The sequence below is a fragment of the Drosophila bipectinata genome, chromosome 2R (assembly GCF_030179905.1).
Source record: "Drosophila bipectinata strain 14024-0381.07 chromosome 2R, DbipHiC1v2, whole genome shotgun sequence".
Lineage (NCBI taxonomy): Eukaryota > Metazoa > Arthropoda > Insecta > Diptera > Drosophilidae > Drosophila > Drosophila bipectinata.
In genome coordinates, this window is record NC_091737.1 from 1,201,391 (window position 1) to 1,228,572 (window position 27,182).

Consider the following 27,182-nt stretch of genomic DNA (forward strand, 5'->3'; position numbering starts at 1 on the left):
TCTAAACTATAGAATCTTTAGCTATATGGTAGCTGAACGTTTGGAAATGGTATTTGGTAAAAATACCAACATTGGTATTTTTGAATATAGAAGCTTGGGACTTTTTTTTACATTTTGTATCTAAATAAGGATTAGCCAACTATATCCGATGTTTGTGATATGATTATTAATATAAATATTTAACTCTTTTAACGGGCTCCGCCCGAAGTTGGTTTTTCTTCAATGTTTTGTGTTTTATGTGTAATTGAATAGCTAGGGAAATACTGTAGAATGGGCTACAACTCCGGGGTCGATGCGTATCCAAACAAAAGGGGGGCAAAACGCACACATGTTTAAAATTTGAGTGTATGCGTAGCAGAGAGAACTATATTTTCTATTGATAAAACTTTTTCCAACCCAATTCTTAAGACAATTTTTCTTAGTGGAAACATTTTGATTTTAAGTTTAGGCTGTCAAAATGAGAGCAAATGAGAGAGCTTCTAAAAAAATTTGAAATTTGCTCACACTGTCAGTATGCCGGCAGCGCTGCGACAGAATTTCCTACTTTATGCACGCGTGCTATGGAAAATAGCACTAGAAATAGAAAATCCCCCCACTCATCCAAACATAGCAACGATATAAATGTCGATACAGTCAATTTATCATTGTACAGACAATTTATCAGGTCACAACACTAAATTTAGATCGTTTTCGTTATTCACGGTTCAAAACATTCCAAAAACATTAAATCAGATATGATGCCAATCTATAACTACAGAAAGCTTACTTAAATTTTTAGTTTTTTGCATTTCGAATTTAAAAGAACGATGATATTGAAGACAAAAATGATGCTAATTTAAATTCCCTAGTTTGAGTAGGAAATGTTCAGTTTAATATCATCAACAGTACCTTTTATTTAGGAGTGTAAGAGTTTCTTTTAATTTCAAGCCCTTCGAGAACCAATTGTATCACAATTTATATTCCTGGGATTAGTCTAGATTCCTGGGATTAGTCTAGATCTAAACTATATCATACGGTGAGTATGTGTGTGCTACGGAAACATAAAAAATATTTATTTATGCTTTTATATTTTTTAACTGTATAATATTTTCACGTATTCAAAATCCTCCACTCAATTTCATGTTCTTAAGGTAAGTTCATAAATTTCTTTTTAAGCATACATTTAGTTTATTTAAAAATATTTTCATATGTTGTGAATGTATATAATATACTAACATAGTGCATGAAAAATATTAGAACATAATGCACGTGAAACATTTGGGTTTCACTCCATTTTTTAAAAAATTCAATTTTTTAACTCAGTTCCTCCAAAATGGATCCATAAACCAAGCGACCAAGATGCAATTCTGGGGTGCTCCGTTAAGCTATCGTGCGTGGCTGATGGTTTCCCAACACCTACTCTACAGTGGAAGCAATTGATAGGCAAGTTTCATACTTGTGGAAAAACTATTATAGTTACTAAGTATAGTTTACTTAATATAGTTCACTAAATATACTAAAACTTTCTTTTAGGTAATTCCGGAGAATATAGAAAATTAGGTTACAGAAAAGAAATTGATATTTTACATACCGTTATTGGTACTCATATAAATGATACAATGATAATTCCCAATGTAACCCGCGAACATGAGGGAAGCTTTTTGTGCGAAGTTAGTAATGGTATTGGTGCTGGTCTTAGCGCTTTTGTTAAAGTAGCAGTTCATGGTAAGAGCTTAAAAATCATCTATATTTATGACGTCAAATAACTGGTTCTTTATAGTGGGACCCTCTGTTACCGTTTTTAAAAAACTGGTCAACATACGGCGAGGGGAGCATGTGACAATGCGGTGCGAAGCAACAGGAGACCATCCTTTGGATATAACGTGGAGAACCAAAACTAATACAATTGATGATTCTTTTAAATTTCAATATCGCATAAAAAAATCACCTATGGTTCATGGCCTTTCTTCAGATCTAACCATTTTGCGAACTTCACTACATGATAACGGAGACTACACATGCATTGCCAAAAACATTTATGGACACGACCTTGGCGTAATAAAATTATTGGTTCAAGAGTTGCCAAACGCTCCTATAAACTTTCACGTGACGAATTTGGAAAGTCGCTCAGTAACTTTGGAATGGTCTTCAATTAGTCAAGAATCTAATCTATCGCATGAAGTCATGGAAAATTCGCAACCAATATTGAAGTATATTTTACAGTACAAAAAAGCAGAAGGTACGTCTTGTTATATGTTATTTTTATACCCTTGCAGAGGATATTATAATTTCGTCCACAAGTTTTTTTTTAAACGTTGCTTTTATTTCTTGAATCTTCTCTTTGCAAGACGAACAATAGGTGTATCAAATCTTATATTTTTAACTTAACTAACAGTCATATTGACTGATACAGAGTTAAACGGCCCTAAAAATCGATTGCTGGGTTGGGAGGTCGTTGCGTCGCAGGCGCAATACGCTAGAAACCCGGGTCAATCCAGGAGCGAGACAATTTCGGTGCAAAGACAGTTTTTCTTTGTAAGACTCTTTTTGCTTCTGGATTTCGTCTTTCACTGCGAGGATGCCCAGATCCCTGTGGATGTTTTCGTTGCGAACATACCAAGGGGCCCCTGTGATAGTTCTCAAGATTTTTGATTGTGCGCGCTGTATGATGTCTATGTTGGTGCTGCTCGCGTTCCCCCACAGCTGGGAGCCATACGTCCAGATTGGCTTTAGGACTGAATTGTACAGTAGTAACTTGTAGTCCAGACACAGTGGCGAACGTGAGTTTATGATCCAGTGGAGGCTTCTGGCTTTCAGTTTTAGGTGCATCTTCTTGCATTCAATGTGCTTATGCCACGTACGTCGTCTATCAAGGTGAACGCCAACTTCGTTAGCTTGAGGGATCTGCATACCGTTTAGTAAAAGCGGAGGGCATGTTTGTCTATTAAGAGTAAACGTTATATGTTTACAATTTTTTTCGTTTATTTTAAAGCGTCAGGAAATAGCTGAGCGTATTTCGGATGTTAATCTGTTCACTTGTTCGATGGTTCCGTGGTTTCTTCGGAAGCCAAATTGGTGTGCCAAATTGGTCTAAAAACAATTTAGACAAACAAGATAAAAGGCTTGGTCTGTAAAAGGCTTGGTCTGTAGGATGACGGAATTGTGTGATCTTTTCCAGGCTTCGGTATCATTATAATGATGGATTTCTTCCACTTTTTTTGGGAAATAGCCAAGATTAATGATTCCATTAAATAGTTTGCAGACGATCTCTATAGGAAGCTCGATCAGTATCTTTGGGGTCAATAGGTCACCACCGGGAGCCTTTTTTGGTTTTAGCCCTCTTATGACTATCCGATTTCGTTCGGCCAAAATGATGGTGTCGTTGGCTGAAGGGAAGCCTCTGGCTGAATTTATGGCGGAAGGAATGAATTTGAAGCTGGGTTTGGCTGGAAAACACTTTGCAGATGTGTCTTGGGCTGGTTGGTTTTCCTCAACCTCCGCTAGTAGGGCAAATATGTTACTGCTGGATCTACCTGGTTCTTCGTTGATCTTCTGGACGCGGTAAATTTTTGTTTTATTGCCTGCCGGATCACTTTTGGAGCTAAGCTTGCGCTTAATTTGGATGTTGCGATCCATTCCAGTCTGTGTGGCCGCTTTGTCACTTTCCGAAGTTGTTGTTTTTGTCCTTGCTGTAGTCGTTGACGTCGCGGTAATTTAAATTGCAGTGGTTGTCGATGTGGTTGCAGAAATTATAGCACTGCTTGTTGTTGGTGCGAAATTTGTTTCCGATATTGGAGGGGGGGTTTTACACTGAGAAACTCCATGATGCGGGAGTCGGAGTGAGCAGAGCGGGTGAGCAAGATCGTGCCCTTTGGGTTTCAGCGGTCAGTAGAGCCGGGTTGCTTTTCATTTCGGTATCGCGTGTTGAAAAGTAAGAGTAGAAACCGTTTCTTTGGTTCACTGAGCTTCTACGCTCGTTCTTATAATCGTTCCTAAATGATCTCATTGCTTGGCACTTTTACTTAGCACATCAAAACTGTTATAAAAAACTTGTCTATTGCTTTCAATAAATAGTGGTTCAGCGTCTTTTCGCTTATATTGGATTACCCCAGATTTTTTGTTTCGTTAACTGTTTTATTATTTTATTAAAAAACTATTACGTTGCAGTTTTCCCAGACCTCGGGCAAAGCACGTCCGCTCAGTTCGGTAGTTCGATAATGAATCGATCCAAAAGAGTGCAACGAAGTGAAAGGGACATCTCCGACGCTATAAAGTATATTTATCCTTGATTAGGATCACCTCTTGAGTGGATATGAGCATGTCCGTCTGTCCGTCTTTCTGTTTCTACGAAAACTAGTCTCACAGTTTTTAAACTATCGACTTGAAACTTTGCATACTTTGAAACTTGTTTTTTACCCTTCTTTCCTTAGCATGCAGTATATAAGGCGAAACGGTAGAGACCGGCTAACTATATCCTATAGCTGCCATATAACTGATTGATCGGAAATGCTATAACTTTGATGTTTTTTGAGTAAGAGAGCTCGGATTGTGTATGAAAGTTATTTGTGTTCACAAAAAGGTAAATTTTTTGTTCGAATAAATTAGGCCAGGTTGGGTTGAGGCGGCAATGCGGGAGGCCACTAACTGACCACTCGAGTCTAATTGAGTCTAATTTCTATAACATATCTTTGTGTATATCTAACACATATAACCCAAATGTGTACAAGTTAAATTGTTTGTAGTTCGGTGAATTAAAAAAATGAAAATTTTATTTTTTAATTTCACAACTTGGTGTTAAACCTTTATTTATTAAACGCAAAAATTACAAGACATTTTGGTTTTTTCTTAAATACTTTTGTCAACCGTTCGCGGTCTCGGTCAAAATAGGACTGACTTCTTAATTCTAAATCTTATCCAAAGAACCTCGGCCATCAGTTGTGTTTAGATTAGAGGCTTAAGATGAAACTGTCGCATCTTATTGTGAAATTCGATTACGCTGATCGATGCAATTTGGTGGGTACTTGAAACGCAAAAGGCGTAATTGATTGGGCTTCGGAGGGAAGCTGATGTTTACTTTTGATTTTGATTTGTTTATGGGGAACCGAGATCGCGCCTCAGAGCCAAAGACAAAGCCGAAGGCAAATGGAGAGTTTGAAAATATTGTTTATAAAATTCATAAGTGGAAAGCCATAAGTGGCCTGGATTTATGGGTTGGATAATTGAGCCAAAGATCAAGCCAAAGGCAAATGCAGAGATTGAAAATATTGTTTATAAAAGCCATATGTGGCCTGTATTTAGGGGTTGGATAACTCTCCCCCTTCTAAAATGGATTGTCCCGATTCAATATGAAATTCGTTTAAATGATCTCTTAATTCTGTTAAAAAATTTTCTTGGTTAATAGATTTTTCTGGTTCAGGCCGATGTTTTTTGGTTACAAATAATATAGCATTTTTGTATTTTATAATAAGTGAAAGAATCAAATATATAATGATTAAAATAAATAATATAAAGGTAAGCGATATTTAAGTATTCTTAATTTTAACGAAAGGGTTTAAAATGTTTATATTATCTAAAGAAAGATCAGAGTTATTTGATAATATGTAATCGGATATTTCATAATTTTTGAAATGGTTCGTAGTTACGTATTCAAGAATTTTATTTTCCAAATTGGTAAATTTTAGTTGTACAATTAAATGTTATTAAAAACGAACCATTTAAATGGGAGTTGTTAACAATATTGTTCCCATTTATAAGAATGGCACCATATTGTATGATGTCTATTTTTTTTATTTTTTTCTCTTATTTTTTTACAGGTTGATTTCTCACCATTTAATAATCGGGTAAAACAAGTTTTTTTGTTACTTAGAGTGCAAAATTATTAAAAAGTTCGTAAGAACGTTAAAAAGTTATTCGTAAAAAACATTTTCGCATTTTGCGACTTGATTGCTTAAAACTAGTTTTCCATCGATTTGGGAAATCGCTCTAGCGTGATATATTTCACATCTGTTTTTTATTATTGGGTATTTTATATAAATTATTAAAAGTTCTTTATGCAATGCTATTTTAAAAGAAGAGATGTCCATTAAATCAGCTATAATTACTGGTTTTGGTTCATGTTTTAATATTTCCAAGATGTCATCATTGTTTAAAATTTTGGTATTAAAAACGTCTATTTTTGCTAGAGTGATTGTGTCAATTAAATTTTGCAGATCAAATGTTAATAATCGCAAGCGATGTTTTCGAAGTGGTAGATCTTGATCAATAAATACTTTTTTAAAATCATCGGAAAGAGATTATATTTCTTTGAATAATCGGGAATTGATAATAGACTGCTTATTATTGTTTTCAATTAATTCATTAATTTTATTCTGAACTGTAATAAAATCATCATGGTCCGGAGTTCCAGCTAACCATTTCCACACGGTGCCTAACTCATTTATCCCTCTTTTTGATCTAGTTGATATTAATTGCGATAAAATTAGTTCGATTACTTTTATGTCATATTTAATTTCCCATTGTGACCTTTTATTAGTATCCCTTTTAATATTATCTGATTCCAAATGTATTATTTCTTTATAAAAGCTTAAGTTAGTTACATGGAATAAATCTGCGTATGAATCGTACGTCAATACGTCTTTATTGTCCTTAAATAGAAGATATTCGTGACTTGTATAGTCAATTATTTCTGATTTTGTTAATAAAATAAGGTGTAGTATGAGCACCTGATAAAACATTTTCTGGGAAAGGAAAGAAAAAAGGATAATATATAAATACTTAGAATTTTATATTATCTTTGTGAATAATTCTATTTCTATTGTTGATTATTATTTTGTTGGGTAAATTTTCCTTAACTATTTGTTTTTTATATCTGGTTTTAAGTTTATTTCTTTCCCCGTGTTTCTTTTCATAGACTACCTGTCCTACATGATATTCTTTTTCTTTTCTGTTTTCATTATGTGTTTCCAACATTTTCTCTTGAGTATTTTTTAAAAGTTCAGGAATGTTATCGTGCTCTATTTTATTATATAATACGTCAAAAGGTTTTTGGTTCGTTGTAGAATGAATGCTCTGATTATATTCTTGAGCGGCTCTTATTATTATTTCGGAAAAGTCAGTTAAATTAAATTCTTCTTTAATGCATCGAGCTAATTCTGTTAATGTAGAATATGCCCCTTCAACCTGTCCGTTTGACGTGCTGTGCCTCGGGTCTGCGTAATGTAAAGTTAAATTGCACCTTTGTGCGAAAGATTTAAATTGGGCCGAGGTAAAGCTCGGTTCATTATCGGTCATTATTACTTTTGCTTGTGGAAAATGCTGCAGAAGTTCCATTACTTTATTTTCGATATTTAATTTATTTTGGATTTCTTTTACTACTAGAAATTTTGAGTAAGCGTCAATACAAGTTATGAAAGTAAGACCTTGCGCGTAATATATATCAATGTGTAAATTTTCTCCTTCTTTACTTGGAATTGGGGCTTCCCCAATTGGAATTTTTATTGGGTGCCTGTTATATTTATTTTCGTTACAAATCACGCAATTTTTAATATATTCTTTTAATTTTTTAAAACAGTTTGGCCAATAATATAATTTACTGATCTGTTTTTAATTCTCTTCTAGCCCCCTATGAGCACGGCTGTGCGTTTCTTCTATTATTATAGCTTTATCTTCCTCGTTTTCCACGTCTTGTAGAAAGATTCTTGTAAAAGGGAATGTGTTTGTGAAATTATTTTTTAAAGGTAATTGAATTTGAAATAAGTCCTCTAAGGTACAATGAATTCCTACCGTAATGTTAGGTGGAAGATACTCTCTTAATATAGTTATTAAATTTTCTGGTGTGTCATATTCAATTAAATGTCGTGTCCTGTCAAAAATTTTCAGTGACTCATGTATTGTATACCTCCCCGTTGTTAATAACAGTTGTTGTTTAAATTGATTTAACGGTTTACGGGTCTCTTGTATTACATTTTCAAAACTACTTTCAGCTGAATGCAGTGTGTTCTGATCTGAGTCTGACTGGTCTGTTTGTTCTATATCGCTGTCTGTAATATTATTTATCTGAATTCGAGATAATGCGTCTGCAACTACATTTGTTGTACCGGGCTTAAATGTTATTTTCGGTGTAAAACTTTGAATGAAAGAATACCATCCTTTCATATCTACATTGGGATTTTTATCCGAAATTGTGTAAGATAAAGTTTGATGGTCGGTTTGAATTTCAATTCCAATTACTCCGTATAAGTAATTTCTTAGATTTTTAAGAGCCCATACTATCGCTAAAAGTTCCTTCTTATTAGTCGCATAAGCTTGTTCTGTTTTAGACAAGGTTTTTGAAATAAAAGTAATTGGTTTTCCTTCTTGAGATAAAACTGCACCAATTGCGACGTCTGAAGCGTCGGTGGTCAAAGTAAATTTTTTATTATAGTCCGGTTGAACTAGTTCTACTTGAGCAATGAGATTTTCTTGAGATACCATGTATCCTAGAAAACGGGTTTCGCGTTTGAAAAACTTAGATTTTTCTAAAGAGATTTTCATGTTTGCCCTCAAGAATATATTTATAATTCTGTTTAGATCTGTATAGTGTTGTTCAATTGAGTTTGAGAATATTATTATGTCGTCCATATAGACATGACACGTTTTCCCTATTTGTTCTCTTAGAATCGTCCATTGCTCTCTGAAAGATTCTTGGTGCATTTGTTAATCCGAATGGCATTCTTAAAAATTCGTATTTTCCATTATTTATCGAAAAGGCTGTTTTTTCGACATCAGATTCTTTCATTAGTATCTGATGAAATCCTGACTCTAAATCTATTGTTGAAAAATATCTTGCTTTCCCCAAATTTGATAGAATTACTGATGGGTCTTACATTGGGTACCTGTCAGGTATAGTACTTTCATTCAATTTTTTGTAATCAATGACGAGTCTTAATTTACGGCTTCCGTCTTGATTCTCTCCTTTCTTTGGGACTACCAGAAGTGGTGAATTGTAAGGGCTTCTGCTAGGCCTTATTATTTTTTCTGATAACATTCTTTTGATTTCGCTATTCACGAAATCGTTGACAGATAGAGCATACGGATATTGCTTCCCGTATATTGGCCTATCATGAATTAGATTTATTTCCCCCTTTATGTCTGTTCTAAAAGGAATTTGCATATTTATCTTTGAATGCTCCTTTTCAATATAGTGAACTATCTTTTCCCTCAGTCCGCCTAATTGGTCGGTACCTATATTATTTATTTGATTTTTGACGGTATTTACTTCGTCGGCACTCTCAGGATTTTTAATTCCCGAGATATTTTTATTTTTATTGACGGATATTTCTACGTCGGCGTTCTCAGGATTTTTAATTCCCAAGCTTTTCTCACTATTTTCAACAAATAATGAATCTGGGTTTTTGCTACCATTATCATCAAAATACTTTTTTATAATAAATTCTTTTAACGGAAGAATATTATTTTCTTCAATTAAACGTATTTCGTTTTTCTCCTCATTATCATAATATTTTAACTTCTCCTGTTTCCCATTATATTCCAAGATTCCCTTATCTATATTTATTATAGCTCCAATTTTTCTTAATAGATTGAATCCAATTAGAATATCAGATTCTAAACCTTCGATTTCATAAAATAATTGTTTTGTTTCAAATATATTTATAATATGGTAATACCTAATAATTGAGTAGCCATGAACTGTTGTTACCTTTTTGTATATTGGTAGCTCGTTTTTATTTTCAAAAATTCCCCTTTTTATGTAGCAAGCAGTAGCTCCTGTATCTATTAAAACTTTTAGCTGCTTCTTGGTCTATCCTATCGATCTATATCGATCTTGGTCTATCCTATCTATCGATTTTTCGATCTATCCTATTTAAATAAGGCATTCCTCTGTAGGGGTCTGGTCTAAAAAATGGTCTTCATTAATATTATTTAATCTGGTTACTTTATTAGCTGGCTGACTTTCTGTTCCATCTGATTCCCTTTTTTGAGCTTGAGTTTGCTCTCTATTTTGATTTGTGTTATAAAAATTTGAACGATTTTTATTTTGATGATAATTATTATTATATCTACCTTGATTATCGTTTGCCTGCCAATTATTATATCTTCCCTGGTTATTATTTGGCTGCCAATTTTGGCTCGGCTGCCGATTGTTATTAGATTTATTCTGGAGTTGAATCGGTGGATCAACATCCATTGGCTCGATAGCTTGTTGCTTATGATTATTATTTTGATTATTATTTTGCCAAAAATTTCCCTTTTGTGGCCAATTGTAATTTTGGTTATGATTAAAATTATTTCCCATTTTAGTGGTATTATTATTTTGCCGTATTTGATCAAATCGTAAGTTGTTTCCCCGATATTTACTTTCATTTTTAAATCCATTAAACCTATTAGCGAATTGAGCACGGAAGTTGTTTGATTCTAATTCTTGGACCTTTGCCAAAGCATTGGGCAAATCTGGTGGATTTAATGAGAAAAGAGTTTCTGAAATAGATCCACTAAGTCCGGATATAAATACTCGTAGAGCATTGAATTGTTTGTTTCTTTGGTAATTACACTGTCCTTTCCGTATGTCATTATGGTTTTGTTTATTAGTAAGGTCATTATACCCTTGCAGAGGGTATTATAATTTTGTCCAAAAGTGTGCAACGCAGTGAAGGAGACATCTCCGACCCTATAAAGTATATATATTCTTGATCAGGATCACCTCCTGAGTTGATATGAGCATGTCCGTCTGTCCGTCTGACCGTCTGTCCGTCTGTCCGTCTGTCTGTTTCTACGCGAACTAGTCTCTCAGTTTTAAAGCTATCGTCTTGAAACTTTGCACACACCCTTCTTTCCTTTGCACGCAGTATATAAGTCGGAACGGCCCGGATCGGCCGACTATATCCTATAGCTGCCATATAACTGATTGATCGGAAATGGTATAACTTTGGTGTTTTTAGAGTTAGAGACTCATAATTTCATAAGGATCGGCCGACTATATCCTATAGCTGCCATATAACTGAACGATCGGAAATGACCCAACTTTCGTTTTTTTGAAGATAGAAAGCTGAAATTTAATACAGATTCTATTTTTGGTCAGTTAATCCAACGTACCAAATTTCATAAGGATCGGCCGACTATATCCTATAGCTGCCATATAACTGAACGATCGGAAATGACCCAACTTTCGTTTTTTTGAAGATAGAAAGCTGAAATTTAATACAGATTCTATTTTTGGTCAGTTGATCTAACGTACCAAATTTCATAAGAATCGGCTAACTATATCCGATGTTTGCGATATATATCCGGTTTTAGCTGCAAGGGTATATAAACTTCGGCTCCGCCCGAAGTTAGTTTTCCTTTCTTGTTTTTTTTTTATTGACTTCGTTATAGTACTCAGTAATTGTCATTCGTCCTTGCCTGAGGATACTTAGTTCTGACTCGAGAACATGTATTGGTCGTTTGTCACTATATATAAAGTCCAATCGGGATAAGATTGCTTTAAAGTTTAAAACTGTGCCATGATTGGTAAGAGCATCATGCGCAGCTCCCATAATTTTATTTCGTAAAATTGTTAGGGCGATAAAATATTGTTCACTTTCAATTTTATAGAGACTCATTGCAGTTTCTGCAGCTTCCCTCCAACCTACATATTGTGTTGTTTCCCCTGTGAAATTTGGTAAGGATTTTACCACTTCAAGTGTTGTATCGCATTTTATAGCTGGGTCAATTGTTTGTACTTTATAATCTTCCACAGTGTTTGCATCTGTGGCTAGCCTTCCTTCTAAACATTCTACTTTCCTGCTAACTTCATTCAATTGAGCGTTTATTAATCTGTTTATCAATTCTACTGTTAAACTGCCGGCTGTGGCTACACTGCCTGCAGAAAAATTTGGTGCTGAACCTCCGGTTGCCATTGTTAGATTTAGTTCACAAAAGCTATTTATCAAATCTTCCAGAATTATTCTTTATATTTTTTTGTTAAATCGCGAATCTTACTTTTTGCAATATATAAATCTTATATTATTTTTCTCAAATTTACAGGTCTTAAATTTTAGTCTTTAATTTTTTTTATTTTAAATTAATTCCTCACGATATTGTCCCGTTGGGGTCTTCCTTCTGTGTGGTTGGTGGTTGATAGAGAATGTCCTGTCTCCCTTCCTTGGGTTTTTTTGTTGGAGCGAGTTGTCGTTTTTATTTGAGAATGTCCCTCCTTCTTTTCCTGGTTTTTCTTGTTGGAGTTGTCGTTTTATTTATTTTTGTTGTTCTAGTTTGTTTTTTTGTGCGTTGATTTTTTTTTTTTTTTTTTTTTTTGGTTTTTGTGTTCTTGTAATTGTTTGGTTTAAAATTTCGGTCCACCTTTGTTTTAATTCACTCTTTATGGATTATTTCATTAATTAATTTCCATCTACTTTATTGTTAACGATCACTGTCACTTGGTAGTGTCGTTTGGTGGATGTTTTAATTTTTCCACTAAAAATGTTGAGTTGTTGACCGCGTGAGTTCCTTTTATGTTTAACTTATTTTTCATTAAACTATTTTTTGGAGCTTTATGTGACGCGGCCCCTTGAGTTGGGCGCCAGTTAAATTGTTTGTAGTTCGGTGAATTAAAAAAATGAAAATTTTATTTTTTAATTTCACAACTTGGTGTTAAACCTTTATTTATTAAACGCAAAAATTACAAGACACTTTTGGTTTTTTCTTAAATACTTTTGTCAACCGTTCGCGGTCTCGGTCAAAATAGGACTGACTCCTTAATTCTTAATCTTATCCAAAGAACCTCGGCCATCAGTTGTGTTTAGATTAGAGGCTTAAGATGAAACTGTCGCATCTTATTGTGAAATTCGATTACGCTGATCGATGCAATTTGGTGGGTACTTGAAACGCAAAAGGCGTAATTGATTGGGCTTCGGAGGGAAGCTGATGTTTACTTTTGATTTTGATTTGTTTATGGGGAACCGAGATCGCGCCTCAGAGCCAAAGACAAAGCCGAAGGCAAATGGAGAGTTTGAAAATATTGTTTATAAAATTCATAAGTGGAAAGCCATAAGTGGCCTGGATTTATGGGTTGGATAATTGAGCCAAAGATCAAGCCAAAGGCAAATGCAGAGATTGAAAATATTGTTTATAAAAGCCATATGTGGCCTGTATTTAGGGGTTGGATAACTTACATGCACTTATGTTGAACTAGTGGAATGGATTTGAGATTGGAGCGGATTTAAATTTGAAGTGGCTCCGACGTTTAGGTTTGGTTGCTAGATGTTTGTGTTTTATTGCCAACAAAGTATTTGGTTACTAATTATTTGGCTGCGGTGGGAGTCTTGGTGGGGAGCCGCCGAGGGTATTGCTGAGGCGGTACTTTGGCTGTTAATTGTTTGGCTTTCGTGGGGCTTAGTTTACCACTACGGGTAAGAATTAAAGATCAAAATAGTGAGTCGTCAGGTGTGGAATCGGAATCCGCTTAGCTTAACCCACTCTTCCCGCCAGAAGTCTCCACCACCGAAAGTCTCCACCACCGAGCGATCCACACTGCTGGATATTTATTTGGCCATCCCCTGGTCGGCCAATCCACCCATAACATCTTTACTTTGAAGGGGCACGAACCATAGGAATGTTGAAAATGTTCAGTGTAGAAAAACAAAAAATTATTTCCTATAGTAACTTAAGATTTATTTAGCTTTGAGTCACAAAAATTTGTAACATAATTTTGAAGTTTGGATTTGAGTAAATATTTTTAAAGTTTTAATTTTCATTTGAATTTTATTTCCCGCCGTGTCGTAACAATTTTTCGTGTTTTCCCTATTCTCCTCAGTCTTGCTAATCCGAATGCAGTTTGTTGTTGGAGTGCCGAAAACTTTCCACTGCAGGAAATTTATTCTTCTATTTATTCTATTTCTTCTTCGCAAAAATTTTTTTTTTTAATTAGGAAGCTCTGCATTATTTTTTGTAGTATAAGAAAAAGCTATTGTAAAAAATTGAGGTCCTTTTTTTTAATTGCCATAATAAAATGTATTTTTTATTATTCTAATTTTTTTAAGCCCATTGTAAATGTTACTATAATTTTATTTTCAGTGCACCCAAATGGCGATATTGGCGATTTTTTCATTGGTATAAAAGTTTGCTCTGCCGTATGCAGAGCTTGGGTACCCCTGCTCTAAATTTCCAAAGGCGGTCCTCCAACTCAACACTACAAGCTTCCTAAAAAGACTCGTCCTAAAAAACTCCCGAATCCTCCTGCTTCCTCCGAAAAAAAGGTCCTCCATGTAGCTTATTTACGACGTTGCGCCAGAAGACTTCGGAAATCAGATCATCTTTGGATCCCCTATCAAGGACTCCAATGAGTATTCGTCCTTTCGTAGCCTCAGCGAACGATCCAATTGCCTCTTGGAGCGCTCCACATTCGGTTGACCTCAGCCTTTTAGCATTCTGCGCGATCTTTTTGCTCCTGCCAGTTTTTTTGTTTCTAGCCTGGGGTGTGCCTTGCCTTGGTAGCCTTGGTGCCTACTCCTGCCAGTTTTTTTGTTTCTAGCCTGGGGTGCCTCTAGCCTCCCTCCCAACTGTGAAAGTCGGTTGAAAGTCGGGTAAGATTTTCTTTGCCCATCTTATAATTTCGGCTTGGTCTGGGGAGGGTTCCACCGATAGGTCCACCCTCATCAATATGAAGGCTGCCATTCTCTTGTCCTCAAGGGGTCTATGCGCTGTTTCGAGTAAGATGCTGCAGGGCTTGCCTTAGGGCATACTATAAAGGTTTACCCCGAGGTCTTACACCCCACGCCGTTTGGTGGTCCCTTGAAAAGGTAAGGTACCCCTCGTACCGGCGCGTCCCACCTCCGAGTGTAGTCACCCTAAGGGGCTTCAAGCCTGGTTGAAGCTGGTCGGCCTGTCGCCCAGGGTCCCCCACTTGACACGCATCCCTCGGAATATCCTGTTCCACTTTGGATTTGGATGAGTTAAGGAAGGGAGTGTTCTTTTTCTCTAAATTTGAGCTTCAAGCAGTATGGCTGGATTTTATCCATGGCTTTTAAAAGTTATTTCTTACAAGCTAATAATCAATGTTTATATGTGTTAATTGTGTGCTAATAAATTTTAATTAATAATAAATAGCAGGTAAAAATAATAACTTAAGTATTCGAATTTGAGTTGTAGATGAATTAAAAAATTGTAATTGGGCTAAAACAGTGATGCCCCAGCTCTGCATACGGAGTAAAGTCCCAAACCAATGCGAAAAATCATCAATACATAGCGAGAATTTTTTTTTTCCATTCATGTGGGTGTACTGAAAAATGAAATTATGGTAACATTTACAAGGGGCTTAAAGATATAAATATAATTAAAAATATATTTTTAACAATAGCTCATTATTGTAATGTGACAAATAATGCAGAGCCTTTTACTTAAAAAAAAATTTTCTGCGAAGAAGAAACTTATCGCTTCAGGTCGACCATTTTGTCAGAAACAAAAACAACAACAATGAATTTCTTGCAGTGAAAGTTTTCGGCACTCTAACAACAAAATGCATTCGGTTTAGCACGATTGAGGAGAATAGGGAAAAAACGAAAAATTGTTATTGTAATTGCCCTTTGCAACGGAACCTTATAGCGTGAACAGTCACACACAACTCCGTGTGCATGAGCATTTGCAAAAACACAAATGAGCAGCGAAATCAATAGGATGAGAAACACTGGTCTAAAAACTCCTTCTTTGGTCTGGTTGAATATTTTTTTGTTACACCTAATACATTATGTATTTTGCTGTAGCGTTTATTTATCGAAGATTGTCCTTTCATAATAACAGGACAACGGCCCCTTCAATCTCACAAGCTCATCGGAGCGAATGAGGTCACAAAGGACCGTTAATTTTGACGGTTATTTGAAATTATTATTTGCAACGACGTCCGTGTATGCCTCTAAGTTGCAGCCCCTTGTTCCGTATTGCATTGAGAGAGGAGTCTTCTTAAGGGGTTTCTCTGAAAACGGCTCTTAAAAGCGTTGATGAGCCTAGTGAAAACGAACTGTTTTGAAATAAGCAATTGATCAATAAGATCAATAGGAAATAGGTTTCCATCCACCCCAAGATACACCAAGGCGTCAGAAATCGTTTTCTATATCTAAAAAGGGCTACGAGGTCTTATTCTTTTTGAGACATTCGAAAAGAAGACCTCTTCACCTTAGAAATGAGGGTGTTTCTGTAGACTTATCCTTTCTGTAGGAAGAATGGCATTTTGCCAGCATGTAGGATTTGTGCGGGAATGATTTCGTCGAGACCAGCTGATTTGGAAAAAAATTTTTTAGTCACTGGTGAATTAGTTTAAAAAAAATTAATTTTGACTCTTTACTTTTATTTCTTTACTATTATAATATTGTGTCAAACTTTTATTCACTGCTCTTTGGTTCTCTCGGTGTATTTAACTGCTCGTTAAAAATGAGCGCTTGGCTCAAAATTGTATATAAATTTGGTAAGAGCCCTTGGGTAAGCCGTCATATAACTTTTCCTATTCTAAATTGAATCGATCCGATTCATTGGAATTTATGGGTATATTGAATTTACCTGATTAGTTTATTCTACAATGATATACTCTTTAAGGTTATTTTTATTATAGGGAATATTATTTGTAGATTTGTAGTTATTTTTAGTAGTAGAATTTGTGTATGACTTTGCCGTGGCTTAAATATTAGGAATTTTCTGTATTTGATTATAATTATAAAAATGAAGTATATAAATTTGGTAATTTGGTACTCCCTTGCGGTGGAATCGCCACCCTTCGGTGGCGAGACAGTTGGGAGAGATCAGTGGGATGACTGGCAGTTGCCGAGGTAGTTACTGGGAAGTTATGTCGGGAGTTTTTAACTTCGTTGGATGTCATTCTCAGGTACCCCGATTATAAAAAGGCATTTAATTTGACAACAGATGCGTCAGCATACGGCATTGTCGCAGTGCTTTCCCAAGAGGGGCTACCCATTACTATGATCTCTAGAACCTTAAAGGACAGAGAGGTTAACTACGCTACCAACGAAAGGGAGCTGTTAGCCATAGTTTGGGCGCTAGAAAAACTGCGTCACTACTTATATGCGGTCAAAGATATAAATATCTACACTGACCACAAACCGCTAACCTACGCGGTATCGGATTCCAATCTTTGCTTCACTTGCGAGGAGTCATTGCTGGAGGAGCTAGCGGAATAACTCTGGAGGAAGCACGCATTCCATCAAAACGCAGCTTCGTTCTCTTTGGAATAAAGAGAGTTCTCTTGCGAGGAGTCATTGTTGGAGGAGCTCGCGGACATAATAGTTCCTAATAGCGTACGCTAGCAATGATACAGGACAAATTGGTTCGGCAATTCCCTGCCACCAAATTTTGGCACTGGAAAAACCGAGTAACGGACATTTTTGCAATTGCTGACAGGCGGGAAATTCTCAATGTCAAGCACAATAGAGCTCACAGATCTGCCCAAGAGAACGTGATGCAATTACTCTCCGAGTACCGAAAATGACCAAGCTAGCGAACGAAATAGTCGCTTCTTGCAAAACTTGCGCCAAGGCTAAATAAGACAGACATCCAATCAAACATGAGCTTGGCGAAATGCCATCTCAGGTAGGAGAAATGCTGCACATAGACATCTTCTCCACGGATAAAAAGTATTCCCTTACGTGCATCGACGAATCTTAAAACTTGCCGTCGTCCAACCAGTTCCCTGTAGAACTAGGTATAAAGGACCTCAAACCAGCGCTACTACAGATGATGAACATTTTTTCTAAGGCCAAGGTCATATATTGCGACAACGCACCATCGTTGAACTCGCACTCCATCGTGGCCATGCTGGAAAACCATTTCGGCGTTAGCATCTCAAATGCGCCGCCCTTCCACAGTGTCTAAAACCGACAAGTGGATCTACAGCACTCTGGTAGAGCTTGCCAAATCCCTTAAAATCGATAAAGGCATTAGCAATACCGTAGAGCTGATCCTACTGGCTACGACCAGATATAACAAATCTATCCATTCGGTCATCAACAAGAGGCCGGTCGACGTGGTTCAGACACAATCGAATGAGCCACAATACGAATTACGGGATAAAAAAAACACACCCAGGACAAGGAACCGGGAAAATGCCTACCGACCAAATCGAGTGTCCGAGGTTGCCGAAAAAGTCCTAGTGAAGTCCAACAGACGCCTAGGAAAAAAAATCTCATCGTTATGTGAGGAAAAAACCGTTGAAGCGGACATGGGGACCATAGTTCTCATTAAGGGAAAGGTGGTCCACAAAGACAACCGTAGGTAGGCCGAGGATGACTATATTATCGCTCGCCTGATAATTTTTCATTTTTTATTGTCCTTTTTCCTAGCCACTTGGTGTAAGTTTTCGCTACCAATATTATTTTAATCACGCTTTGGTGGTGGGCTACCTTATTTCAACAAAATTTACAGCACAGCCAAATTACAGGTTTACAACCATATCCCTTATTTTCCATTTGGCCGCAACATCGGCACGCGTCACGGACTATTCTAAAGCCAAATGCATTCCCATCGTTGATGGCCGGATTCTAATATAGGAGGAATTCGCGTTTGTAAAACACTCCGCGAATATTTCGGAATATAGGCGTGTCATAGAAGAAACTAATGGGATGACCGACATGTTTCCTCAGTCCCACATGCAGAAACTCTTGGTTTTTGATGTCGCCCATCTAGGCGACCTGCTCGACTCGATGAGCATCCATTATAGAGTAGCAAAAAGCTTAGACTTCCTAGGGACCGCGTTAAAAATAGTGGCAGGAACGCCGGACGCGGAAGACTTTGAAAAAATTAAATTTAGGGAATTCAAATTAATAAATGCAAACAATAGGCAGGTCAATATCATCAATAAAGTACAAATTTAAATTAATAAAATTTCCGCTACCGTTAACCAACTTCTGAGGTCAGCTAAAAAGTGCCGAATTGATACATTGGAGATACTTTTAACTCGAAATATGATGATCGCAATGGAGCTGCAGGGAGCTTTAATACTGGCGGTAGCACTTGCCAAGGTTAATTTAGTTAGCCCTAGATCATGCAGACCTAAAAGGTGTGTGTATGGAAGAGCCCACCGAGACCGCAATTCGGGATGTTTTGTCCGTATCGTCCGTTAAAATCTTACAATCCGATAACATCTTACACTTTATTATTAAGTTTCCTCAGTCCCACATGCAGAAACTCTTGGTTTTTGATGTCGCCCATCTAGGCGACCTGCTCGACTCGATGAGCATCCATTATAGAGTAGCAAAAAGCTGCAAAAAGATCACCGTTTTCCCGGTGTCGCATCACGACACCATACTCAGACTGGAAGATACCGTCATTGCTGAATGTAACGGTGACATCCACAAAGTAAAAATTGCTCTTCGACATCAGGGGCTATATTTTGCAAGCTGGAGCGAAAAGATTTACACCCCATTACCTACGTTGATGAGGGGATTGTAATTATAAATGATCGCCCGGCTCGCGTGTGTGGATAATGGCACCTGTGTCAATATAAGGGGCATATATCTTGTCATCTTTGCAGAAGGTGCCATCGTCAACGAAACTCGATTGGTCAATCATGACACAGCCCAGAAGAGGGCTCTAGGAGTGGCCGGCTCGCGCTTTGATTTGCATCGGCTTGACCTGAGGCCCGAAGAACCGCGTCCCAGCTAAAAAAGATACATACCTGCCCAATAAGGTCGGGCGAGGGCGGCCTCATTCCTGAAAGGAGAGAAGTCAACAAAGTTAACCGGGCGACGCTGACTGATCGTCCAAGAGTACGCTCCGGTCAAATTTCTGACACAGCGTCTGGCCGGATACTTCTGTATAGTCGGCAAACACAGAAAATTTGCGGAGCCGCTATGAAATCCAATTTTTGTTAGTTTTAAGTCAGTTTGTCTTTGAGCTTCAATGTATAAAGAACTCATTAATTGCAATACTCCGGCTTAGCCGTTAAATTCAAATCATTTAATGAAATTGGTTACCGTGCCTTAATGGCCGTATCAACGAAGTTAGAAACTCCCGACATAACTTCCCAGTAACTACCGCGGCAACTGCCAGTCATCCCACTGATCTCTCCCAACTGTCTCGCCACCGACCGCAGCGTGGGAGTACCAAATTACCAAATTTATGTGCTTAATTTTTATAATTATAATCAAATACAGAAAATTCCTAATATTTAAGCCTCGGCAAAGTCATACACAAATTCTACAACTACAAATAACTACAAATCTACAAATAATATTCCCTATAATAAAAATAACCTTAAAGAGTATATCATTGTAGAATAAACTAATCAGGTAAATTCAATACACCCATAAATTCCAATGAATCGGATCGATTCAATTTAGAATAGGAAAAGTTATATGACGGCTTACCCAAGGGCTCTTACCAAATTTATATACAATTTTGAGCCAAGCGCTCATTTTTAACGAGCAGTTAAATACACCGAGAGAACCAAAGAGCAGTAAATAAAAGTTTGACACAATATTATAATAGTAAAGAAATAAAATTAAAGAGTCAAAATTAATTTTTTTTTAAACTAATTCACCAGTGACTAAATAATTTTTTTCCAAATCAGCTGGTCCCGACGAAATCATTCCCGCACAAATCCCACATGCAGGCAAAGTGCCATTCTTCCTACAGAAAGGATAAGTCTACAGAAGCACCCTCATTTCTAAGGTGAAGAGGTATTCTTTTCGAATGTCTCATAAAGAATAAGAACTCGTAGCCCTTTTTAGATATAGAAAACGATGGAAACCTATTTCCTATTGATCTTATTGATCAATTGCTTACTTCAAAACAGTTCGTTTTCACTAGGCTCATCAACGCTTTTAAGAGCCGTTTGCAGAGAAACCCCTTAAGAAGACTCCTCTCTTAATGCAAAACGGAACAAGGGGCTGCAAGTTAGAGGCATACACGGACGTCATTGCAAATAACCGTAAAAGGTCTGTTTGTGATCTTATTCGCTCCGATGAGCTTGTGAGATTAAAGAAGCCGTTTTCCTTTTATTATAAAAGGATAATTTTCAATAAGTAAACGCTACAGCAAAATACATAATGTATTAGATATAACAGAAAAAAATAGTTAACCAGATCAAAGAAAGAGTTTTAAGACCAGTGTAGCTCATCCCATTGCTCTCGCTGTATAGGTTCACGCTATAAGGTTCCGTTGCAAAGGGCAATTAAAATAACAATTTTTCGTGTTTTCCCTATTCCCGCGTGCTTCCTCCAGAGTTACTCCGCGAGCTCCTCCAGCAATGACTCCTCGCAAGTGAAGCAAGGATTGGCATCTGATACCGCGAAGGTCAGAGGTTTGTGGTCAGTGTAGATATTTATATCTTTGACCGCATATAAGTAGTGGCGCAGTTTTTCTACCGCCAAAACTATGGCTAACACCTCCCTTTCATTGGTAGAGTAGTTAACCTCTCTGACCTTTAAGATTCTAGAGATTATAGTAATGGGTAGTCCCTCTTGGGAAAGCACTGCGCCAATGCCGTATGCAGACGCATCTGTTGTCAGATTAAATGCCTTTTTATAATCGGGGTAGCTAAGGATGACATCCTCAGAGGCCAGGATGTTACGCAGCTTTTCGAAAGCTAGCCGTTGCGGTTCGGTAAACTGTTCCTGGATTTTTCTGAATCTGTATTTGCTGACATTTCCACGTTCCCCTTTTAAAATGTTTCAAATGGGCTTAGCAATTGATGCAAAATCTTTAATAAAGCACCTATAACAGTCAGCCAATCTCATGAATGATCTTACTTCAAACACGTTTTTGTGTTCCGGGGATTTCTTGATGGCTCTGACTTTTTCCGGGTCTGTCGTAGTTCCTTCGCTGATGACTATAAATATAAAAAAGTTACCGCTTTTGTTTTTTAAGAAGACCGAGAAGACCGACACTCTCATGCTGGCGTCGTCTACGTGCCGTATATGGGCATTTGCGTCTTCTGAGATAACGATAACATCATCGACATAGACATAGCAAAATTTGCCAATCTGCTCTCGCAGTATGTCGACGATGGTTCTTTGGAAGATGCTGACAGCATTCCTCAACCCGAATGGCAGTCGGCGAAACTCGTATTTTTGTCCGTTAACGGAAAAGGAGGTTTTCTCACGGTCACGCTTTGCCAATATAATTTGGTGGTAGCCAGACTTCAAGTCGAGTGTTGTGAAGTATTTGGCCTTGCCTAAACTCCCTAGTATCATAGAGATAATTGGCATAGGGTAGCGATCCGGTACTGTCATCTCGTTTAACTTTCGAAAGTCTTACATCAGCCGCATTTTACGGTTGCCAGATTCGTCGGTGCTCTTTTTGTCTACTACCCATATTGGGTTATTGTAGCGGGATCTCGACTTCTGGATTATGCCGTTATATTTTAGTAGGTCTTAAAGTTCGCGATTGACGAAATTTGCCGCTTCCATAGGGTATGGATAGGGTCTGGCATAAATGGGCTCCTCATCAATCAGGCTATGTGGCTCCACCACTGTCCTGACTATGGGGTTTTGACCACTTTATGTGGCATTTAATCATTTTTTGAAAGTTCTCTGATTTAAAAAAAATTAATGGGAATGTATTAAGAAAAAATCAAACTATTATGCCTCATACTCAAAATATTAATTATTAGCACCATATGCTACCATAACAGCTGCAAAGTCAGCAGGTCGATAATGGCATCAAAGGAGGACAAAATATGGTAAGATGAAGAACGTGGCCGTCAAGTTCAATAGGGATATGAAGCATTTTTTCGTGATCGTGGTAACGCCATGCATAAAATGTACCGAAAACGGCGTATCTACTGGGCCGACGGATGCATTTTTTTGACGCGCCCTTTGCGCCTTGTGTTGCTTTGTGTAGTACGAATTTTTGCCAGCGCTTGTATGGGCATTTGTTTACGCAGGACCCTTTTGGTGTTCTTGCGCATTTGGATATTGTTTTTTATCCTTGTCCCCCTGGCTTCTGGCAAACGAAAACGTGAATGAGTATTTTTCGTGCTTAGATTCTACTTCTTGCGCCAAAGATAGAGCTGATGGCATACCTTTCGGCTTTTCCGAAAAAAGGACATCCCAAAGGCTGTGCTTGAGTCCCGAGATAAATACTCGGAGTGCGTCATCCCGGAATTCGTCACACAAAACATTTGCCGCCGAGGCTTCGTACGACAAAAACGTACCTTGCTTACCAACAAAGCTACTAACGTTTTTTCTCGACCACGTCGTTGGAGGAAGTAAGATTTCCCTGCCTGACAGTATCTTTTTCCTGCTCGATGACGAGAATCTGACGCTTATCACTGTACGTAAAGTCGAGTCGATTTATAATCGCGTCGAAATTTAGCACAGTTTCAAACGAGGATAGCACGGCATCGGCAGGGCCTCTTATTTTACTCCTAGTAATAATAACTTCCTGATAATGGCGCGAGCTATTAACGTAAATCTTAAAAATAATATATAATAATATGCGGCTACTGCCGTTTGCCGCCAGGAAACTTATGCGTCCGCTGCTCTCGTAAATTTGACACTTGGGCAGACACTTGACGGCATCTAGGGGCTTGTCACATTTGACGTTGTCCCTAATTTCTATGGGTTGATAGTCTTTGATTTTGGGAGATTCCGCTTGGGCGGGAGCGATTTGTGCTGCGTTGACCTGTTCGGTCAGCTGGTGTATAGCCAGGCGCAGTTTTCCCTACGTTGGCTTGCGATATTGGCTTCTTGAACGGCGTGTTGAACGGCCGCCTGTTTAATGGCTGTCATTTGTTCCATGCTGAAAGCCATGTTTGCGTATGTGAGTGCGCTAGCGTTTGCGCTTTTTGATGTGGAAAATTTGCCCGGCCCTTCGGTCTCGGACTAGAGAATCAATCTTCAATCACTAGAGAATTGCCTTGTGTTCCAGTACTGTTGGAAGGGATTGTTCATGTAGAGCTGTAGCTATAAAATCGCCCAAAAAAAATTATTTCATGCTCGAATTGCATGCCCACACAGACAATTGGGCTGGTGAGTGGGCCGCGGTGGCAGAGCTGCCCCTTAAGCTATGTGTGCGAGCTTGTCGAACTGCGATATTTCCTTGCCAAGTAGAGACATTTATTCAATACTCCGGCACAGCCGTTAAACTCAATTCATTAACTCAATTGAAGAGCTCGTCGAACTGCGATATTGCCTTGCCAAGTAGAGACCAGTTGAGGGGTGCGCAGGGACTGAGCCTCCGCTATGACGAACAAAGAAAAATAAAAAAAAAAAACCAAAGCGCCACACACTGCATGCTCGGCCGTATCGTATTCCCGAAAATGGAGTGGGAGACAAAACGGAAAAGAAAAATAAATAACCAAGACTGCGCAGCTAATACCAAGAATTCGTGTATAACAAAAAAGAAATGTAAAAGATGAATTAAATGCAAACAATTATATGAATTAATATACCGTTGCAGGAGGTATTATAATTTTGTCCAAAAGTGTGCAACGCAGTGAAGGAGACATCTCCGACCCTATAAAGTATATATATTCTTAATCAGGATCACCTCCTGAGTTGATATGAGCATGTCCGTCTGTCCGTTTGTCTGTTTATACGCAAACTAGTCTCTCAGTTTTAAAGCTATGCACACACCCTTGAAACACAGACTTGAAACTTTGCACACACCCTTCTTTCCTTTGCACGCAGTATATAAGTAGGAACGGCCGGGATCGGCCGACTATATCCTATAGCGGCCATATAACTAAACCATCGGAAATGACCCAACTTTCGTGTTTTTGAAGATAGAAAGCTGGAACTTAGTACATTTTATATTTTTGGTCAGTTAATCCGACATACCAAATTTCATAACGATCGGTCGACTATATCTTTTAGCTGCCATACAACTGAACGATCGGAAATGGTATTTGGTAAATATACCAGCTTTGGTATTTTTGAAGATAGAAGCATGGGACTTTTTTTTTTTTTGATATTTTATTGTAATTAATTAGTTTTATTATGATATTCTCATAAGGATCGGCCAACTATATCCGATGTTTGCGATATATATCCAGTTTTAACTGCAAGGGTATATAAACTTCGTTTCCGCCCGAAGTTAGCTTTCCTTTCCTGTTTTTAATAATTTAATGCTAAACCGTCAACCAATTAATGGGAATTAAATGATGTTGTTTATGTGAGGGGCCGTTGGGCCGCCGCTTAGCTGAACTTAGGAGCGCATCCGCGCTGAAGAGCGCACCCGCGCTGAAGAGCTCATCCGCGCTGAAGAGCGCATCCGCGCTCGCCCCTCTATGCACTCTCGTTCTCTCGTCGGCCGTCATCGATCGTCCGTTTATTCTTCTTAGTTAAGTGGTCAATCTCTTGTAAGCAGCGAATAAAGGTGAATGCGTTTTGAATTCAACCACGACCGCCCCGTCACGACTGCCGAAATCTATTGCGGCAGCTGAAGAAATCAGTAGGGCTGAAGATTTTATCTGCCAATGTAAGGAACAAAATTTCACTACTTTTGTCTTTTTTTTTTATTGAGTTTCTAGATGAAAGTGCTCGCTTACATGACTTTCACGTTGGGCGGCAGTTAGTAAGATTATGGGTGGTAGGGTGTATTTGTTAATCGCTCGCTGATGGCAATGACGTCACAGGTGTGGGAGGTGAGTGTTGTCCGTGGTGGTTGCCGAGGGGGTTCTTCCTTCTGATCGGGAAATTATGATGGGAGTTACTAACTCCGTTTGTACTGCCCTTAAGGCTCGGTAACCAATTAAGTAAATGAATTGAGTTTAAGGGCTATGCCGGGCTTTAATTATGTCTATATTCCAATGCATTCCAAATTCATAAGATGGCGAGGTAGCCTACTTGCCAGGCCAAATCCGCAAAGCAGCATCCGGCAGGACCCTGTTTCAAATTGGGGGCTGGAAGCAAGCTCCCAAGAACGATCCCAAGATGTTCAAGGAGGACCTAAGGCCAAACGTTTTCGCACTCAGCTCCAAAGGTCATTTGCGAAAATTGCTAAGAGCCGCATACTCTTACGAGTTATGGACCGAGGACTCTGACGGTAAGCTACCGCGAAACAAGTGGAGATGGGGGGAAAATGCCCTGGAAAAATACACAAGGGATGGCTCTCTGCTGTGCCGCATGGCAGCTGTCGGATGGATGTCCCTCCGGATTCTGCAAATAAACCTCCATCACTGTAACTTCTACCTCAGTTGCTCTTCTGCTCCATCTGGCTGAGGATGGAGCTGAAATCGTCCTTGTCTGGGAACCAGAGAACGGCAGCACGTCACTCGCACAATGAGTACGCACGAAAAACATCGAGTATTTTAGACGCACGAGTGTCTTTCATGCACGAAGTTTTGGGTATAAGTATTTACCATGCAAGAAAGAGCGGGTGTCAGCAAACACCCATGATTTTGTGTACATGCCTTTTTTTTACTCGGTAAGTTTCTTGAGTGTGGATCGGACGCACACATACAAAACGAATGGGTGGAAAGGGTTTTGTTGTTTTTACTTGTGTATGTTCTAGGTACCCGTGCGTTTTTGGGTTACTGCCTATATGGCATCAAGTCTAGACGCTAAGGTAGTTAGAAAGAAAAAAAAGTTCTTACAAAGTTTCTGGAGAGTGGGCTACCTTGCCATCTTATCTGCCTTAGGCCTCTGGCTAGACTGACTCATCAATGCCAGGTTAGTGGGTTTATAGGAAATCCCGACTCCGTATTTTTTTGGTTTCTTTAAATTCTACATGGATAGTCCCAAGAGTTGCGGAGAAAGGGTAGGCCGCCCGGGTGGAGATTCACGACACCCGGGTAAGACTTCTTAGAACAGGGGGTCACCAGGTACCTTGAGCTCTCCGTTAAAGACTGGCAGAACTTATTGCCTGGGCCCCCAGCCAGGCTACCTCTGGCAGGGATCGAGTAACACCTTAGTCCCGATGGTTGAGATGGTGTTTTGAGATGGGAAGTGGGTAGGTTCAGAGTGGGGGGAATTGGGAGTGTGTGAGGCTACTTACTAGAGGATGCAACACAAGTGGCGCTTGTTACGCTGCTTTTCTAGGGCTGTTTATTTTTGAGGAGAGCCCTACTATGGGGCCCTTGCTGTATTCACAGCTGGCCTTCTAGTAAAAGCCGTTCGCTATTCGCAGCGTGCGACCCGTTCGGTAGCCCTAAGCTAGGCATCCTTGGAGTCATCTCACAAATTCTTCGGAACAAATAAAAAAAAAATTCTATTTAAAAATTAATTTAACTTTAAAATTAAAACAACTTAAATTTTTATGGCCTCTCAGTCTATACTGGTCCC

General features: G+C 38.3%; 1 protein-coding gene across 3 annotated transcripts in view; it reads left to right on the forward strand.

The window, feature by feature from the left end:
* The first annotated feature begins 478 nt into the window (after positions 1–478).
* The window catches only part of LOC122321275 (cell adhesion molecule Dscam2-like), a 105,678-nt gene continuing 78,974 nt past the window's right edge, over positions 479–27,182 (forward strand). The window contains exons 1-5 of one of the 3 annotated variants that reach the window (XM_070278942.1): positions 479–903; positions 973–1,015; positions 1,303–1,422; positions 1,513–1,704; positions 1,760–2,218. In XM_070278942.1, coding sequence (XP_070135043.1) covers positions 1,599–1,704; positions 1,760–2,218 — 565 coding nt within the window. In that variant the 5' untranslated portion in view covers positions 479–903; positions 973–1,015; positions 1,303–1,422; positions 1,513–1,598. Of the gene's footprint in view, positions 1,016–1,258; positions 1,423–1,512; positions 1,705–1,759; positions 2,219–27,182 lie in introns of those variants that run through there. The other 2 variants (XM_070278941.1, XM_043210977.2) reach the window with 2 other exon arrangements.